The sequence below is a fragment of the Rhamphochromis longiceps genome, linkage group LG11, assembly GCF_057381845.1.
Source record: "Rhamphochromis longiceps isolate RC_006_pf linkage group LG11, R_longiceps_female_GT1.1, whole genome shotgun sequence".
NCBI classification, from domain to species: Eukaryota; Metazoa; Chordata; class Actinopteri; order Cichliformes; family Cichlidae; genus Rhamphochromis; species Rhamphochromis longiceps.
Window position 1 is genome coordinate 6,650,818 of NC_140567.1, and position 18,704 is coordinate 6,669,521.

Sequence of the window (18,704 nt, forward strand, 5' to 3'; positions counted from 1 at the left end):
AGCAGCTGTTTTTTTTTTTTTATGTGCATTAAAGTTATATACAAATTTAATAATGCAAATGCAAATTCCTTGCTGACAGTTTAACCAAAAGGCATTTCCAGTGGAAATTGGCCGATATATCCTCAGTAGAGCAGGGCGATATGGCCAAAAATATTTATCACGATATATATTTGAAAATTTGCGATAACGATATAACCGACGATATAATTGATGCGAGACAAAATACAACTCCACAACATTACTAGCGCAAAAAGACAACCTTCCATTTATTTTCACTTAAACAAGAAGCTGGTTTTTATGTACATTAAAGCTTTATAAAAATGTAACAGTGCAAATGCAAATTCCTTGCTGAAAGTTTAACCAAAAGGCATTTCCAGCAGAAATGGGCTGACATATCCTGAGCATAACCATGTATAATATCCACTGAAGTTAAAAAGAGGTGCTTTGCAACATTAAACTGCAGTGTGCAGTACGCATTTTTCGGACCATAAGGTGCACAGGATTATAAGGCACATTAAGCGAAACAAAGCAGTCAGATAAATCAAACTTTATTAAACTCATTCTTCTTGCTTCCTCCACTTCTGTACCATTGATTCATTAATGTTGAATTCTCTGGCAGCTGCTCTATTCCCATGTTGTTGCAGTATATTAATGACTAACCTGGTATTGTGGATGGATTATCTCAGTTGTTCTCCTGACTGAAGTTTGGTCCGTTTACAGCATCCTGCCATGCGATTGCATTTGTCTCTAACCATGAAGAACCTTCACGTTAACTTTTATAAGTGGAAAAGTGTTAGTGTTCATCCTCCAGCTTCACTGTTTATGTTATGCTAACATAGCTGTGTCGCTAGCGATCACGTAGCACATCATTATATACCAGCTAGCCCAACTTCAGTAACCCTACAAACGTCACTGCTGTTTAGTTTCCTGTCTTCATTTATGTTGGAAGTGATAGCAGAGCTGTACGTTTGATTTTTTTCAGAAATCTCTCAGTCAGAACATGCAATATCATGCTTAGGTAACTAGCGAAACTAGCGAGCTAACTTCCGCTAGCTTCCTGCTAACTTCTAACTCCGTTAAATGTAATAACTTTTGTTTTCATGGATGCCTGGAAGTTAAACTTTATAGTTACACCTGGTAAAGCAGCAATGCTGATCGTTTTATTAAAGATGAAAGAATTTAGACAGTTTTTAACTCTAAGTGATGCTGCAGTGTTGTTTGACCTGAAGCATACGGAGTTTAGGACCCAGATTACTCCCAGATTTAAGAGCATCTTAGTCCGACAAATACGACAATAACGACGGCCGCTTGCATGTTCTGCAAAAAAATGTGCTTTGTCGTGTATCTGACAGACAAACACCAAACCAGTTCCACATCACGGAAGTTGCACCATTTTTACAAACCAATTCTGGTTCATCTGTTTCACTCAACAATCGGCCATGTGCGTTTGAAAACAAAGGCACTGCGCATGCGCGTTTACTCCCATTCTATCGCGATATTTCATTTTCCTATCGTTGCCTAACATTATACCGGTATTACCGTGAACGGTATAATATGGCCCAGCCCTAATCCTCAGCATAACCATGTATAATATTCACAAAACTTAAAGAGAGATTATACACACACAATACCGTAATATTATGTTGAAGCACAGTACGTATCACTCCGCGAGGCTCCTGCCTACGATAGCCGCAATGCTCCGACAATCCATCAGGCGGTGCAGTTTGTAGCTTAGCAAAGTCGTACTAAAACATTTGACAGATTTTCGAGCGCCATGTACCACATAAAATCGTTTCAAGGTCAGTAAACGCAACCAGAATTCATACATAAGGCACACGGAATTATAAGGGGCACTGTCGATTTTCAGATTTTAAGTGTGCCGTATTTTTCAAAAACCACGGTAATAACAACGGCCCGCTAGCGTGGTCTACCAAAAATAGTGCTTTGTTGTGTATCTGACGGACGAAAGCTAAACCAGTTCCACAGCAATGAAGTTGCAACATTTTTACAAACCAATTCTGGTTCATTCGTTTCATTCAACGATCCACTTTCGCCCTTCTCATCCTCTGTCGCCGCCATGCATTTGCCGCCATGTGCGTATGAAAACAAAGGCACTGTGCATGCGCGTTTTACCCATATTCTATCGCGATATTTCATTTTCTTATCGTTGCCCAACATTATACCGGTATTACTGTGAACGGTATGATATGGCCCAGCCCTAGCGACCAGTTGTCTAGACTAGGGCTGCCACGATTAGTCGACTAGTCACGATTACATCGACTATCAAAATCGTCGATGACTAATTTAATAGTCGACGCATCGTTTGAAGCTTTGTAAGATCCCAAAAGACGCAGGAATAAGTACTAGGATTTAAGAGTGTAATAACGGACTGAAACAGAAGATGGCAGCACTGCATGTACAAGGATGCCAAACCCCGAAGAAGAAGACTGTGTCCCAGAATTCATAGCGCAGCCCTGCTCAGTTTCCAGCAATGGCAGCAGCTAGTTAGTTTTAATGTTACTCTTATTATTCTTTCTGGGTCACAAAATAAACGTCTAACATATTTTCAGGCAGGAATGTAGCTGTGTAAACTTCAAATATCTGCTCAGTTTATCAAGACACCACATATTTTCAAAAGCGCTCGGACGTTGTCGGAGACGTCTGTTACCCACTAGCTCGATAGCTAGCCGAGGTTCAAGGCTCACTAGACCCGGTGAGAACACCGGACTCCTGGCAAATCGTTTTCAAACCCACCGCCGTCTTTCGCTACTCAGGTTAAACATGATATATAAGTCACTTAGATAACTTAAAAATGTTATTGTTTGGCTTTTTTTCAGTATTTTATTTGTTTCTGAGTAAATCGGTTTGGCTGAGATTAAAGTTATAGTTTTTACACAGCTGAATAAATGTCAAGCAGACAACTGATTACCAGAAGTGTGAGATGCTCGAGAATATACTCCGGTGTCCCGTTATATTTTAGATAGAAAGGTTTTTATTAAACTTCACCGAAACAATCTAAACTATCATTTTGTCTTTATTTTTACTTAGCACATACCTTAAACACTTAAAGCTGTAAGCTAATGATAGTTATATAAGACCAGATGCATGCTGGTGCAATAAGCTGTACGTTTTACGTTCATGATCTGATTAGTCGACTAATCGCAAAAATAATCAGTGACTAGTCGACTATCAAAATAATCGTTTGTGGCAGCCCTAGTCTAGACATCTAATGCAAAAAAATTTCTAGATGAAAAAGTGTAACAATTCATTAATATATTCAGAACTGCAGAAACCATTCCAGTAATTCTGCATAGGAGAAAATACTTTTGGTCCCCTTTATATAATTCCAGAAATGTACAGCCTTGAAGCAAAACCAAAATTCAAGCTAACTAGCTTGCATGAAAGTTAACCCACAAACGTGTTAGTCTACATATCAGCTAGTCAATTAGCATGCCAAGCAGCCAGTAGGCTACACAGTGGACTGCAATGATTTGGAATGATAGGCCTCATTGCACACAACAGCACCCACCTCCATTTTGTCATGGATGACTGAAAGGCATAATTACACTTAATCACCCCTTTCGATGCCTGCTCTCTGCTCTTTTTAGAATAGAATAGAATTCAACTTTATTGTCATTGCACATGTCACAAGTACAAGGCAACGAAATGCAGTTTGCATCCATCCAGAAGTGCTTTAGCCATGATATAGATATATTACAAAATATATATAAGCAATAATAAAGGCAGGAGGGTGAAGAGTCCATTTTAAAGTGGAATCCTGCAGTGATAATGGTTAATCTAAGAGGTATATCTATGGTTAGATCTAAGGCTAACATAATTTCCTTTCTTTATCTCCTCCGATCCATCTTCTTAAAAAAAATAGCCACATCTAACTCCTTATTTAGTTTGTTCTTAAGAACAACTAAGAACAACAGTAGATTGGGTGTCAGCTGGCAGTGGAAAGATATACTGACAACAAATGTGAACACAGCTGACTGTTTCACTAGCTCACCAAGTGCTGGCCAGATGCAATACACTCTTGCCGCTCTATCTAGGATGTGAACTTTTGGATAAGTCAGCCAAACAGTCACTGTCCCTCTCAGTGTGTGTATTAATAGCAGACCTGTTGAATCGAAAGCAGAGCAGACATCTGCCAGCTCTGCCTGCTGCAGGACTCCCACCCACCTCCTGTTCTCCAGGAGGTGGGTGGGAGAGGAGGAGCTAACAGAGGTACAGAGGATGGCCCAAGTAAGAAGAAAATGGCAACATCTCAAAGCGAAGCAGAAAACAGAGCCTGGTCTGGTTTGTGGTGCTCATCTCTGCCTCTGGCTGATAAATCACTGACTATGCTGTAAAGTAGAGCAGGGCGATATGGCCAAAAGTATTTATCACGATATAATTTGAAAATTTGTGATAACGATATAACTGATGATATAATTGACACGACACAAAATACAACTCCACAACTTTACTAGAGCAAAAAAAAAAACCATTCATGTATTTTCACTTAAACAAGCAGCTGTTTTTATGTGCATTAAAGCTATATAAAAATTTAACAGTGGAAATGGAAATTCCTTGCTAAAAGTTTAACAAAAGGCATTTCCAGCAGAAATGGGCTGACATATCCTGAGCATAACCATGTATAATATCCACTGAAGTTAAAAAAAAAGGGGCTTTGCAACATGAAACCACAGTGTGACAAATAGAAAAGTCAAATATTTATTTTTTAAACCATAAGGTGCATGGGATTATAAGACACATTAAGCGAAACAAAGCAGTCAGATAAATAAAACTTTATTCAACTCATATTTCTTGCTTCTTCCACTTCTGTACCATTGATTCATTAATGCTGTATTCTATCACAGCTGCTCTATTCCCATGTTGTTGCAGTATATTAATGACTAACCTGGTATTGTGGATGGATTGTCTCAGTTGTTCTCCTGACTGAAGTTTGGTCCGTTTACAGCATCCTGCCATGCGATTGCATTTGTCTCTAACTATCAGGAACCCTCACGCTAACTTTTAATGAGTGGCAAAGTGTTAGCGTTGATTCCTCCAGATTCACTGTTTATGTTATAGCTGTGTCGCTAGCGATCACGTAGCACATCATTATAAACCAGCTAGCCCAACTTCAGTAACCTTACAAACGTCAGTGCTGTTTAGTTTCCTGTCTTCATTTATGTTGGAAGTGATAGCAGAGCTGTACGTTTGAATTTTTCCAGAAATTTCAGAACATGCTATATAATGCTCAGGAAACTAGCGAGCTAACTTCCGCCATCTTCCTGCTAGCTTCTAACTCCGTTAAGTGTAATAAATTCTGTTTTCATGGATGCCTGGATGTTAAACTTCATAGTTACACCTGGTAAAGCAGCAATGCTGATCGTTTTATTAAAGATGAAAGAATTTAGACAGTTTCTTTTAACTCTCAGTTATGCTGCAGTGTTTGTTTGACTTTGGGACCTGAAGCATACGGAGTTTAGGACCCAGATTACTCCCAGATTTACAAGCGCCTTAGTCCCACAAATACGGCAATAACGACGGCCCGCTTGCATGTTCTACAAAAAACTGTGCTGTGTATCTGACGGACAAACACCAAACCAGTTCCATATCACTGAAGTGGCACCATTTTCACAAACTAATTCTGGTTCATCCGCTTCACTCAACGAAACGCTTTCTCCCTTCTCATTCTCCATTGCCGCCATGCTTTTTTGGCCATGTGCGTATGAAAACAAAGGCACTGCGCATGCGCGTTTTACCCATCTTCTATCGCGATATTTCATTTTCTTATCGTTGCCTAACGTTGTACCGGTATTACCGTGAACGGTATAATATGGCCCAGCCCTACTGTAAAGCAGAGATTTCAAACACAGAACCCCTGAGCCAGAAAAGGCCTGCCAAAGGATCCAACCTACTGGGGGAGGGGGTATATTTTCTTGAGTTTTCACTTCTGTCATTACTTTTATTTGAGCCTGAGGTCTAAACTATAGCCTTCATACAAACAAAGACATTGCCTGCTCCACTATATCAAAGTAAGCAACACATAAGGCAAACAGAAAATGAGTTTTTTTTCCCTGTTAGTACATCCAGTGAAAAACATAAAGGGTACTGTTTTTTTTTCACTATAGAGCAACTATTAAATTCTCTCAAAAAGGCTATAGCCTTTTTTTTTTTTTTTTAAACACAAGCAGCTATCCATCCATCTGGCTTTGTGTGTACAATTCATTATTTCACTTATACAAAGTAGTGGCAGCTGCACAGGTCTCACTGCAAGAGACAAGTTAACCTCTCATACACTGCTCAGTGCTTTTGAACATGTCATTCTGCAGCCTCTACAATAAAAAGGCCGAAACAAAAGAAAGCGCAGAGTAGTTAGGGCCCTGTCAGGCAGAAATAAAGTGTCAATCCCACCCTCTCAGACATATCGCAATTTTCAACTCAAGTCCTAAAAACTAATGGCACTTAGAGTGACAAGTCCCTACTTTGCATTCAGCGCCTAAAAAGCACACAGGCCTTGAAGAAAGTAAGCCAATGACTTGTTGCAATTCTATAACTTTCAACTTAGCTTTAGCAAAAATATGCAGTGGAACCTTTGACTCAGAGTGTCCTCGTGTCTTGAGACTTTATGCAATGCACAGCCTCTGCCACCTGTCACCCCATCCATTTACATGAGTCTCTCTTGGAAGCCTAGATAGCTTTGACTAATCCCCACCATAACTGACTGACAGCTGACCATTTGCTCACACAGACACTATTGCTAAGTAGGCCTGCATCCCCCTTGGATTTATAAATCACTCTTTTACACACACTTACAGAATGTGTGTGTGAATGGGTGGATGACTGGATATGTAAAGCGCTTTGGGGTCCTTAGGGACTAGTAAAGCGCTATATAAATACAGGCCATTTACCATTTACACTTACAGGTCAGGTTTCCCTGACTTCTACTGCAATAGCATGCTTTTGAGGGTGCAAGAGGCTAAAGAAAGCAGGACTAAAGAGACACCTTAAAATGCACAAGTTCTCATACAACCAAAAAATCCAATGATACTGTCAATATCACGTTGCGGTGGCTACGAAGTACTACCAACTTCCACATATCACAAACTGGCATTTTAGTTGGCATTTCAATGGGGCAGATGATACATTTCTGTCTTAATCTTATTTTTGTAATAAGGAGGACAGCCTTGGATTAAGAGACTAGATATCACATGTAAAGATATTGCATATCAACGGACAAAGTACAAATGTAATGGTGTTGTTAAACCAAATGCAATAAAGTCTTCAGACAGTGTGATTACATTCAAGGAAGAGACCATAACTGATGCAAGTTCAAGTTCAAAACCCTACAAACTGACAGCAGAAAATGAGCATTTTGCTGTGTGTGCCAGAGTCGCTTTATACAACTTTACTTCTACACACTACAGAAAAATTAGCAGCTCTGCAGACAGTGAGTGAAATCAGTCACAATATGACTTTGTGGTAAGTGCTACGTAATCCGTCATGGATACAACTGATTGGTGAAATTGAGTAATTATAATTACAAGTTGTAATTCTTTTGTGTTTTATCTAAAAATACCACCCCGGCCTTCTACAGACAATTATGTCATTAAAACCTTCTGAAAAAAGGAATATGTCAATAACAGCCCAACCCAACCCGCTGTATCTACAGCGACCATCACAAATGTTGTTTTCTTCCAAAATTCATGACAAATGGATACAAATTTCACAGCATCTTTGGAAACATTCTTAAGATGGCTACATGCTGTGCCATTTTAGCAATCTCATAAATTTGCTGCATGCTACACTGTTTACTGCCCCAAAATAAACAATGCAGACCTTCACATTTGAAGCATGTATGCATGAGTAGGACATCTGCATACAATTACAGAAGATGCATTTGACCTTGACCTTCACTGTTAGGGTCCACGGTCAAAATTGACCTTGAAAAAACATTTAAAGAAACCATATCGAGTAATTTATGGAAAGGGCATGGAGACAGCTGTACAATACACTTTTTATGTTTTTAGTACGACGCATTGCGACGTGACAATGATGTCACAACAGGCTGAGGCCACCACATTGTAATAAACGCAGGCTGACATCTACATGTTGTAATGAAAACAAATCATCAGTTTTGGTATTGGTACTACTTTGGTGCCTAACTCTTGGCATCAGCTATCAGATTTTTTTTTTTTTTTTTTTAAATAAACACTAAAAGTGCATCGCTATTAAAAAACAAACAAACAAACAAACAAAAAAAAAACAATACTGTGTGTTGGTACTTATACAAACATAAAGCATCACTATGACATATCTTTTACTAATACAGTGATTCTGCCCAGCTGTGCACCTCTGAGGAGCCTGTTTGGCCACACAAAATTCCCACAAACCTTCCTTCAGTCAGGCTGATACACTAATGCCTCTTTTCCACTAGTACCTACTCAGTTTAGCTCAACTTTTAAGGTTTTCTATTAGGTGGCAGTACCTGGTACCAGGTACTTTTTCAGTACCTGCTTGGCTAGTGTTCCAAGCAAGCTGCGTCAATACGAATATGTGACATCAACAGACTGCATGCCACCAATTGCCCAGTCAGTGGCATCACTCGATAGTCATCGAGAGCAACATCTTCACAATAATCAAAACTGCCATTTTTAAAACCGGGCAACAAGGGAAATGGCTGCACACAAACCAACACCGTGGTCCCTGAGCCGGACAAAAAGCAGTTGACTGAGCAGCAGTCTATGGCCATTGTTGTGTGGTGTTTGCATTGCAAACAAATGACGTCCCAGATGTTCAGACACGTTGCTATAACAGCCCCATGCACATTGAAGTGGTACTCAATAATGGGAATGGAAAACAACGGAAACCGAGTAGAGTCAAGTGGAGTCGAGTAGGTACTAGAGCAAAAGAGGAATAAGTTGTGAAACACTGACAAGTCCAAGGGACTGTGAAACTATTGTACTACTTTGTGTGTTTTATGTGTGGAATTGGGAAGCATGCTTGTATCCAGCTGGTTACCAAATGATGCAGGCACAGAGCAAATAAACTGCAAAGACAAAATGGAAAGTGAAGAAATGAACAATGTAGATTTTTTTTTTTTTTTTTTTAAATCCAAATCCAGCGACAAGGAAAATCTTCTGTCTGATTTGCAAAATCATCTGCAAATCAGGAGGGGTACACAGCTCCTTCAGTCTCCTATTTAGTGGTTACGTTAAAGAAAAGCATGCTCTGTGCTACAGCAATAAACCAGGCTTTAGTTTCAATAAAGGGGGTTCAAAGACATGAAACAAGCCCAGAGTGGAGATATGACAAATTGACTGAGACTCAAACCAGCACAGAGCAAAAACACAATCATTAATAAAAACCAGAAAACATTTGCTGTATATGATGCCTTTTTCTTCCACTGGCTCAACAATGATGCTAATAAAACAAAAGGAAGGAGGCAGCCAAAGAAGGTTCTGTGTAACCAAGCTCTTTAACACATCTTTAACGATGAGTTAAAAGGACTAGCTTTATAAGGGGGAGTGTGCTTTCACACATTAAGTAAGAAAATAACAGTTCTGTCCAGAGGAATTGCAGGAAAGACATTCGTTGTTTGTTTTTTTTCCCCATTTAGTCATTTCCATTTATGATATCTTATATTGATCCTGAGAAAAAAGATGTGAAGATCCTTTTTCTCAGTGGAAAATGGTGAACATAATGAGAAAACATGATCCTGGGCCCAGTGGTGGGAACAAGCTGAATGAGTTCTAGTCAAAGCCAGTCAGTCTGTGTCAACACAGGACTGCATAAATAGCTGCATCCTGCTTCTTTCTCATCCTCTCCTGGCCCAGTCCAAACAATAGCATGGATTAACTGTCCTTCCCATCTACTGGCAGTGGGCAACAGTAACCAGGACTGCAATTAAGAGCCCCTCTGGCTGCTCTCTGTAGATACAGTCCTGAAGCTTTAGCGATGGAACCAAATCCAGCAAAACAGCTCTACTGTGCACACGTGCACACACAGTAGCCAGTAAATATGTTGATAAGGTTCATTAATGGCTGCTTGTAGCCAGGAAGGCTTTCATAGGTTAAGGGCTTTTCATCAGCTAAAGAGTGCCAAGAGCACAAAATGCTGAACCCTCTTAGTACAAAGTTTAACCCCGCCATCAGTTGGACCATAACAGTAAGAAACAATACTCTGTAATGAAACAACCAAGTGGTAGTGACTGAAATACACTGCCTGGACTGAGACTATATACAGACCATCATTTTTAATCTGTGGAATTATACATAACAAACACAATCTAATATGATTTTGGTTCTGTGCAAGGAGATGAACAGGACTCTGCTCTCTTAGGGACACCCACTAGAATACTAAGTAAACCTTTCAGAAGCCTTGCCTGCACATGTGCAAATAATAAGCACTTTCTCCTCATTCCACTATTTTAGAGTGCAACAATCCATGTGGCTAATGGCTCTGACCACAGGATCCAAAGGCCACACTAAAAAAACAAAACAAACACAAACAAAAAAAGCGACAAAAAAAACAACAACAACAAACCACCACAGAATAACCATCAACCCAACAACTGGAGAGAGCTGCTGCTAGAAAACACAGGAACAAGTAGTACCTATGCAATTACTATGTGTGCCAATAAGTATATCTCACACAGCAACCAGCTGGAAGAAAGCACAGACTGGCCCACCATCTAGCTCAACAGTAAGGTGAGCGGCATTGTGGACTAATCTGAATACTACAATTGTAGGGATGCTACTGAAGACTCCATGAAACTGATAAACATTCCAGACTGGTTACTACTGGGGTTGTAACAATTTCTCCCAAACAATGGTTTTGGTTCATACCACAATTTTGGGGGCCCACATTGTTAGTTTATACCTTAATTCATTCTTTAGATGAAGTGCATAACAAGAAAAAAGTAAATTGTCTTCTCTTTACTTTAATGGATAATACATGTTGGTTGCTTGCCACCAACAGCAGCAAGCGATAACATGAAGCCTGCCATTTAATCAGATATCCCCTGCAGTCATGCAGTCAAACTGTTCACAGAGCAGAGGGTACAACGCTGTCCAGTCACGCGTACAATATCAAAGTCTTAGGATAAATGAGCATGTGTGTGGTTTGTGATTGCATGGGTGTGTACGGCTCAATGAGAAAGTACCCACAGCTTCCTCATTGCCTCAACTGCACCTCTCAAGTTTGTGAGAACTCCATTTGAAAAAGAAAAAGCAAATTAACATCTAGCTGACTGCCCTTGAAGGAACACCTTTGAGAGCCCTTTCTACATGCATAAATAATCATGAGACTGATTTCAGACTCCTTTAGGATTAAGACTGCATGCACACCCACACCGTCTGAAAAACAAGCTTAACAGAGTACATCTCATTATCCAATTCAGGAGATGGACTTAGTCCCATGGTTTTAGTCTCAGCAAAGCCACCTGATATGACAAATATCATAATTATGTCATGGAAGGACACGCAATGTGTCTGTCTGCACTGTCAGTCCTCACAGGAAAATCAATGAGACAGTTAATTCAGTGCAATGGGACACTCACAGACATCAGCTGTAGTTGGGCTGACCTTGTAGCCTACGGCAGCTCTCAAAATGATCCATGCCCAGCAGCACAGTGCTGGAACACACACCTTGGTATTTAAAACAAGTTCTGTTACACAGTCCCAGGGCTCATAACTGTTGAGTTAAAGTTATCTTACAACAACAGCGAACACATGCTCAGGCTCCGTATAAAGACTAAGTGCCGATGTGTCACAGCAGGGTGAGACAAAACTGTGTGAAATAGGTGCTAGCCACATTCCCACCCATCACACTGCTGTGTGCTAAAACTGGCTATTAACGTGACTTTGAAAAGACGTTCTGTGCAGTTTGATTCCAAAAGCCTGTTTTCTGACAATGTTTTTAGTTTTGTCTTTTTTTCCTTTCCTTTTTTGGAAGAGCTAGGGGAGTTAATAAAGTAGACAAGATAGTGAACTAGTGCTCAAGGCAACAGGCCCGGTGCTCTTCAGTGGAAGATAAAATGACTGCTGAAACTTAATGAGTGCATTACACTTTTAAAAATGCGCTGCATCAACATTCACATCCTGTCTAGTACACACCTCTGCAACTCACCAATACAATGTTCTAATTAGCTGTGTGACTCATTTCATTTCTTTACCATCATTCATCAGCCAAACATCTTTTGCATACCTACAGCCGGAGCATCATACTCATCACCCAGTAGTATTTCAGGAGCTGAGTATGCCAAAGATCCACAGCTGGTGGTCAGCTTTTTTCCTGGCTGAAACTTGTTACTGAATCCAAAGTCAGTGAGCTTGACCAGCCCTTGTTTTTCAAAGAACACCACGTTCTCGGGTTTCAAGTCCCTGTGCACCACGTGCAGCCGATGACAGTAGGAGATAGCGTGGACAATTTGGGCAAAATATTTCTTAGCCAACTCTTCGTTCAAGCCCTCCTCATGCTTCATAATGTAGTCAAACATATCTCCTCCATCTCCAAGCTCCAGGATGAGATAAAGCTTCGTCTGCGTATCTATCACTTCATACAGGCGCACAATGTTGGGGTGCTGCACCAGCTTCATGCAGCGGACCTCCTGGAAAAGATGGCCCGTCGCCACTGTGTCTAGCTTAGTCTTGTCAATCACCTTCACCGCCACTTTCTCCCCAGTGAAGACATGGCGTGCCAGCTTGACTACAGCGAAGTGGCCACGGCCCAGGGTCTTGTCCAGGTCGTACAGGCCGGCAATCTTGCCATCGTAGCCACGCTTAAAGCCTGCCATAACTCTGGAAGGTGAGGGGGAAAGGGGAGCCCCCGCTATGGGCAGGAGCGGGTTGGATGAGTCAAGAGGGTCCAGCTTATTTCAGTTCATCAAAGGCTTAATGTTAAACCCATGGTTCCAGCTTCCTAATGCGCAGAAGACACAAACAAGCAAAATGCATTAATTGCCTGTCATGAGAAAAGCTGATGTTAAAAAAACAGAGAGAAGCACCTTTTTCCATTGTGGTGACATGTCAGTCTAGCCTAAATGCATCTGCCTGTCTCTTTATACAGCGTTATACAGAATAGGCTTGGCTACATGACAGAATTAATTGAGTTCAGCTAAGCGTACTGAACATATATATGTTAGCACAAAACCCGGTGTGTTTAACCACTCAGCTTTCTGAATGCAGTGAGCTTGGGCTTGTTTTGACAGGGTGGTTGCTAACTGCTGCACCAGCTAATGCATCCCAACTCGTTGCCTCGTACTGATAAAAATTGAACTTTCCTAATATGTATACATACATTAAATGTTTAAAAATACTTGTTACAACAACGGCAGAGTTTAAGCTCGTAACTCAGCTGTGTAACGGGCCCGGAGGTAGCACAACCAACTAACGTTAGCTCCCACCCGGGGGACGAGGGTAGCTCGTTGTTCATTGATTGATCCTATGTTAGCTTACCGGATGACTCACGTTAATCACTTTGAAACAACGGAACGTCACCAGCCCACCCTACAGAATTTTCAACACAAACTCATTTTTCGTTTTGGTCACTCGGGGGAACAGGTGTTTCTTTCAATACCACCCAGCTAGCCTTAGTTAGCATGTAGCATATAGCAAGCTAAAGTTACTACGGTTCACTCAGCTCACCGCTCCAGCTTCTCTCCGCTAACCATAAACCCGCGTGTCCAAGTCTTCACCGGGTACCTTATGCGCTCCGGGGCTGTTTGTTTGTGGCGAATAATCACAAAAGACCAGGACGGTGCAGCCTCTTCAAGAAGACCACGGCACTACACGGTGCCTATGCCCAGCGTTCATTCCATGAAGGAGGCATTGCATCGTTGGCAACAGCTGCCCTAATCGGAATGGTAGTATCCTCCCAGCCGAAGCGGCGGGGCTGTGGCGCTGCCTTCGGGTGCTGAAAGTGTCAAAAATGTCACACCGTCACACTTATCATAGAATTGCTTTAAACATTATACACAAGGTATAAAACGTATTTCCTTTCTTGAATAGATATGGATCACGATTAACTACAAAACCATTAATTTTTTTTTAAATGCAATAACAAGGTAGCATTTTTTTCATGGAACCTACAGTATAGACACTAATTGTTTTTGATCGCTTTTGTTATTATTGCTAATTGACACTAATAAGGTTGTAGTCATTTGGACAGGCATCAGCAAATTGTATATATTCACAATCTAGCAGACTGAATACAGGTTCTTTCGAGGAGTACTTGAAGGTAGCATATCAGCATCATCAACCGCATTCAACTCTGACGTCAAACAGTCTTGATTGGAAAAGGTTGCTGAACAACACAAATATTGTAGACAGATACTGCAGCAACAACAAAAATAACGATAATGTTACAATAATAATAATAATAATAATGACACATTTCCCTGAAAGTTCAAAAACCGTATACTATGAGATAGCAGGAAGTACTTTACTTCTTCCGTGATTTTTAAAAAAGATAAATGTCAAAAGTGATAATCAACCTGAAATAATTGGGTTCCATACTTCAAGACTTTAACACAAACCTCATTTTCGGACATATTCCCTGTCTCTGTTGTTTGGTCTTTGCAGTAAAAGGTGTGCACTGACACCTAGTGTCAGACAATCAGATCTATGTTTAGGCCTTTACTCCGCATCCTTTCTCTTCTCTTATTCAGTATTACTCTTAGTTGAAAATTGTGATCTTTAAACCTTTTCTCTCTATTTTTGCTCTATCACACAGTGTACCTATACCTGATCTGCCAGTAAGGCATGTTATCTGGCTCAATGATTCACTGAACATCCAGCTTTCCCTCACAGGTGCTTAGTGACTTTCATTATTCAGTTGCAGCTTTTATTTTTTGCTAGCTCAGTCGGAAGTATTCCACACAGAGAAGGTGCATTTTCCATGTTGAAATGTGTGCAGTGAAAAATAACAAAATCAAAAGACATACATATAAATACATAACAAATGTAAGACATTCAGAGTTTATGTGCAACAAGATAAAGTTGAGTAATTCATATCCCATTGTGTTGTGCTCTACGGTAGCTACATAAATGCTGAGCAAATACAGCAGAGCTAAATTTAACATATAAATTATTCAGTTTTGCTCCTCCAGCTCATAGGCCTATTTCCTCTTTGTCATACCGAATTCTTGCACAAACTCACAAAGCAGACTCAAAAATAGTTGGAAAGTTCAAAGTGTTTATTTACACTTGAGTAAAGAGCTCTGCAACAGGAGCAGTGGCTACCAGATTTATCATTTGAATCCATAAAATGCCAGTTTGTGTGACAGGCAGCAGCTTTTGACAGTTTAGCATACATACATATAGTTAGTATTTGGATCTGGGAATACCAGGTGCTGTAAGCTTTTCCTGTTTTTCACTGCTCCTGATGTCTAGAAAAAGAGCACTGAAAATTAAGGCAGTGACCCATTAAATTGTACACATTTAATGCATCCATTTTGTATAACCTGTTAGTAATGTCCAAAAGCCATTTATGTCTAGTTGGGACAGTTTAGTGTCTGTTTTGATATTAGTTTTTTGATCAGACAAGAGAAACATCCGAGCAATCAGGTTAGGGCCAGCCAGGGTTGGGGTTAAGGTTAGGGTTTTAGAAGGTTGGAGTTCTGAGAGACAGAGACAGCACAGCTAGGTTAACCCTTCAAATCCATAAATTCCCAGTTTGTGAGCCCAAAGAATATATATTTTTAATATTAGTTTTTTGGTAAAAACAAAGCAATACCTCTAACCAATAGGATTAGGGCCAGGGGTTGGGTTACTCCAATGGTTAGGGTTACAGCCAAGGATGGGGTTAAGGCTTTAGAATATTGGGTAGGGTTGGGGTTTGAGTGAGAGAACATACACCCAAGTTCACCCTTTGAATCCATAAATTTCCAGTTTTTGCTCCAAGTGGCAGCTTGCGAGCTCACCACCCCGAGCATGCCCTATCTCATGTGATCTCCGAAGCTAAGCAGAGTGGGGCCTTGTTAGTACTTGGACCGCCTGGGAATACCAGGTTCTATAGGCTTTTCTTGTTTTTCAGAAAGGTACTGCTCCTGATGTGGAGAGAAAGAGCATTGAAAAATAAGGCAGAGGCCCATGAAAGAATACACATGTACCATGTTAGTGTTAGGGTTTTAGAAAATTAGGGTTTCAGAATATTGGAAAGGTTGTAGTTCCGAGAGACAGAGACAGTACAGCTAGGTTCACTCTTCGAATCCATAAATTCCCAGTTTGTGCTACAAAGATCAGCTTACAGCTATATCAACCTGAGCTTGCTTGATCTTGTCTCATCTCAGAAGCTAAGCGGGATTGGGCCTGGTTAGTACTTGAATAGAAGACCACTTGGGAATACCAGGGGCTTAAAGTTTATCTTGTTTTTTCAGAATGGGAATGTTCCTGATGTGTAGAGAAAGATCATGGAAAAATACGGAAATGGGCAGAGAGTATACATTTTTAATGTTAGTTTTTTGGTAAAACAAGCAATAACTCTAACCAATAGGATTAGGGCCAGGGGTTGGGTTACTCCAATGGTTACGGTTACAGCCAAGGATGGGGTTAGGGCTTTAGAATATTGGGTAGGGTTGGGGTTTGAGTGAGAGTTCATACGCCCAGGTTCACCCTTTGAATCCATAAATTCTTACTTTGTGATCAAAGCAACAACGTACTGCCATAACACACTGAGCATGTGCCAATTTAATCTCATTCTGGAAGCTAAGCAGGTACAAGACCAAATATCTCTTGTTGGAGCAGTTTGTTGTTGTGTTTAGGGCTAAGTTTTGGCCAATTGATGGCGACAGGGCCAAGGTCAGGGTTGATGGAAATTACCAAACTATAGAGGAATTTAGGAGACGTCCCAAAAATAAAAGTTGAAACAATCTGCTTGACTGACATGCATGACTGACAATGTTGTGGCATACTCTGAATGAGACGACAGATGGTTTACTGTGGGATTTCCTCATTGACCTGTCTCCCCAATGTGATATTTGTGTAGGGTATGTTTGGTCAGAGGGTTCCTTTGTTTGTGCGCATGCGCTATCCAGCATGCTGCCTGCTGTAACCCATAATTTCCTTCAGGATTAATAAAGTATTCTGATTCTGATCTGTTCCAGGGCATGACTGAGCATCTGGACAGCCTGAGGGGCAACCTGGCAGTGTCCTATGGACCAAAACATAAAGTCCCAGAGGTGTTCTATTGGATTACATCAGGTGAGCATGGAGGGCAGTCAATGGTATAAAATCGTTCATCCTCTAGGAACTGCATCACATGAGGCCAGGCTTTTATGTGCACGGTCTGTGCATCCCATATGCCTCCCTCAACCATCACAGACCCAACAAGGCAGCTTAAAGTTCTAATGACTTGTCTTCCTTTCACATCTGTCACATGAAGAAGGATTTCATGTTAGTATGTGTGAGTATGTGTGAAAATACACAGCACCAGTGGGCAATCTGACAATTCTGGTATTTTATGAAAATGCCAACTGGGCTCTACAGTGCTGAGCAGTGAGCACAGGGCCCACTAAGAAAGGTCATTTTATAGGGCAGTTTTCATCCTGAAACAAATTTCAGTGGGTTCCATCCGTACAACCATTACTGTTTTAGTGGTTATCTCAGTGTTGCAATTGTTGTTAACATCATTAATACCAAAGAGGCTGAAACTGATTAACAACCCTGTCTGCTACTTAACCGAGCAGATTAATACCCCAGTTTAACTGACCTGATAATATACTGTGATGAATAAGCGTTCCTTTATTATGTTTATTTATTCATGTATTTATTTATTTATTTATTTATTTATTTATTTATTTAGTTAATAAGTTAGCCAGTTAGTTGAGCAGTGTCTATAACAAGGAGCACTAAAGTAATTCTGGAAGCTATTTGTCATCCTTTAATTTGTCATAACCTGTTGGTTTTCAGGATTATCAGTCACTTTCAGGTTCCCTTATGCTTTGGTTATGACAGAGCTGCGTTTGTATTTATAAAGAGATTATGAATAGATGGAGTAACAACAGAAACAATCCTCTTGCTTGCTTTTCTTTTTTCAAACTCAAGATGGGAGTGTTGCTTTATGTTTGTCTTCCCATCACACACCAGTGCACTTCCCACTAGCGATGATCCAAATAATGCAAGGTTCCTACAATAGATTAATAATAACAGATTAAATATTAGGCAAAATTGTCAGTACATACCTTGTCATCTGCCAAATGACCCGTTCTGGGATTGGGACCCAGTTGCATTTACCATTTCAATTGTCTTGTAGCATATGTAACATTTAATTTCACATGTTTGTTTTCTGTATCAGTTCAAATCTTGTCCAACAAAGCAGAGCTGCAACTATTCATAAAATGAATGCTGGATTATTTTCTTTCTTTTTTTTTACTGCATCAGTTTCATCACGCGAACTGAAGAGGAGGAGAAGGACAGGTGCTGCTAGGGTGAGACAGGCGTCTCTCGCGGAGTCCTTTAGTGCTGCAGGCAGGCAACATACTCAAATAGCGCACAACCTCAGGTTTTTTATTTCTATATGATTATTCTGCATCATTAAGCAATTATTATATTATTATTACAATTACATAACGCAATTCTATATTGTATTATGAAATACAATTAAACATTAAGTTTTTGTACAGAGAATCGGTATCGGATCAGCATCATCGATGCCACCCTGAATTTTACTTGGTATCGGATCGGAAAGGAAATCAGTGGTATCGCACATCA

General features: G+C 40.4%; 1 protein-coding gene across 2 annotated transcripts in view; it reads right to left on the reverse strand.

Annotated features, from left to right (window-relative positions):
• The window catches only part of snrka (SNF related kinase a), a 59,372-nt gene extending 45,497 nt beyond the window's left edge, over positions 1–13,875 (reverse strand). The window contains exons 1-2 of one of the 2 annotated variants that reach the window (XM_085422073.1): positions 13,698–13,875; positions 12,202–12,915 (exon numbers count right to left, since the gene is read on the reverse strand). In XM_085422073.1, the coding sequence (XP_085278199.1) occupies positions 12,202–12,790 (589 nt within the window). In that variant the 5' untranslated portion in view covers positions 12,791–12,915; positions 13,698–13,875. Of the gene's footprint in view, positions 1–12,201; positions 12,916–13,640 lie in introns of both variants that reach the window. The other variant, XM_085422072.1, reaches the window with a different exon arrangement.
• Positions 13,876–18,704: the final 4,829 nt, after the last annotated feature.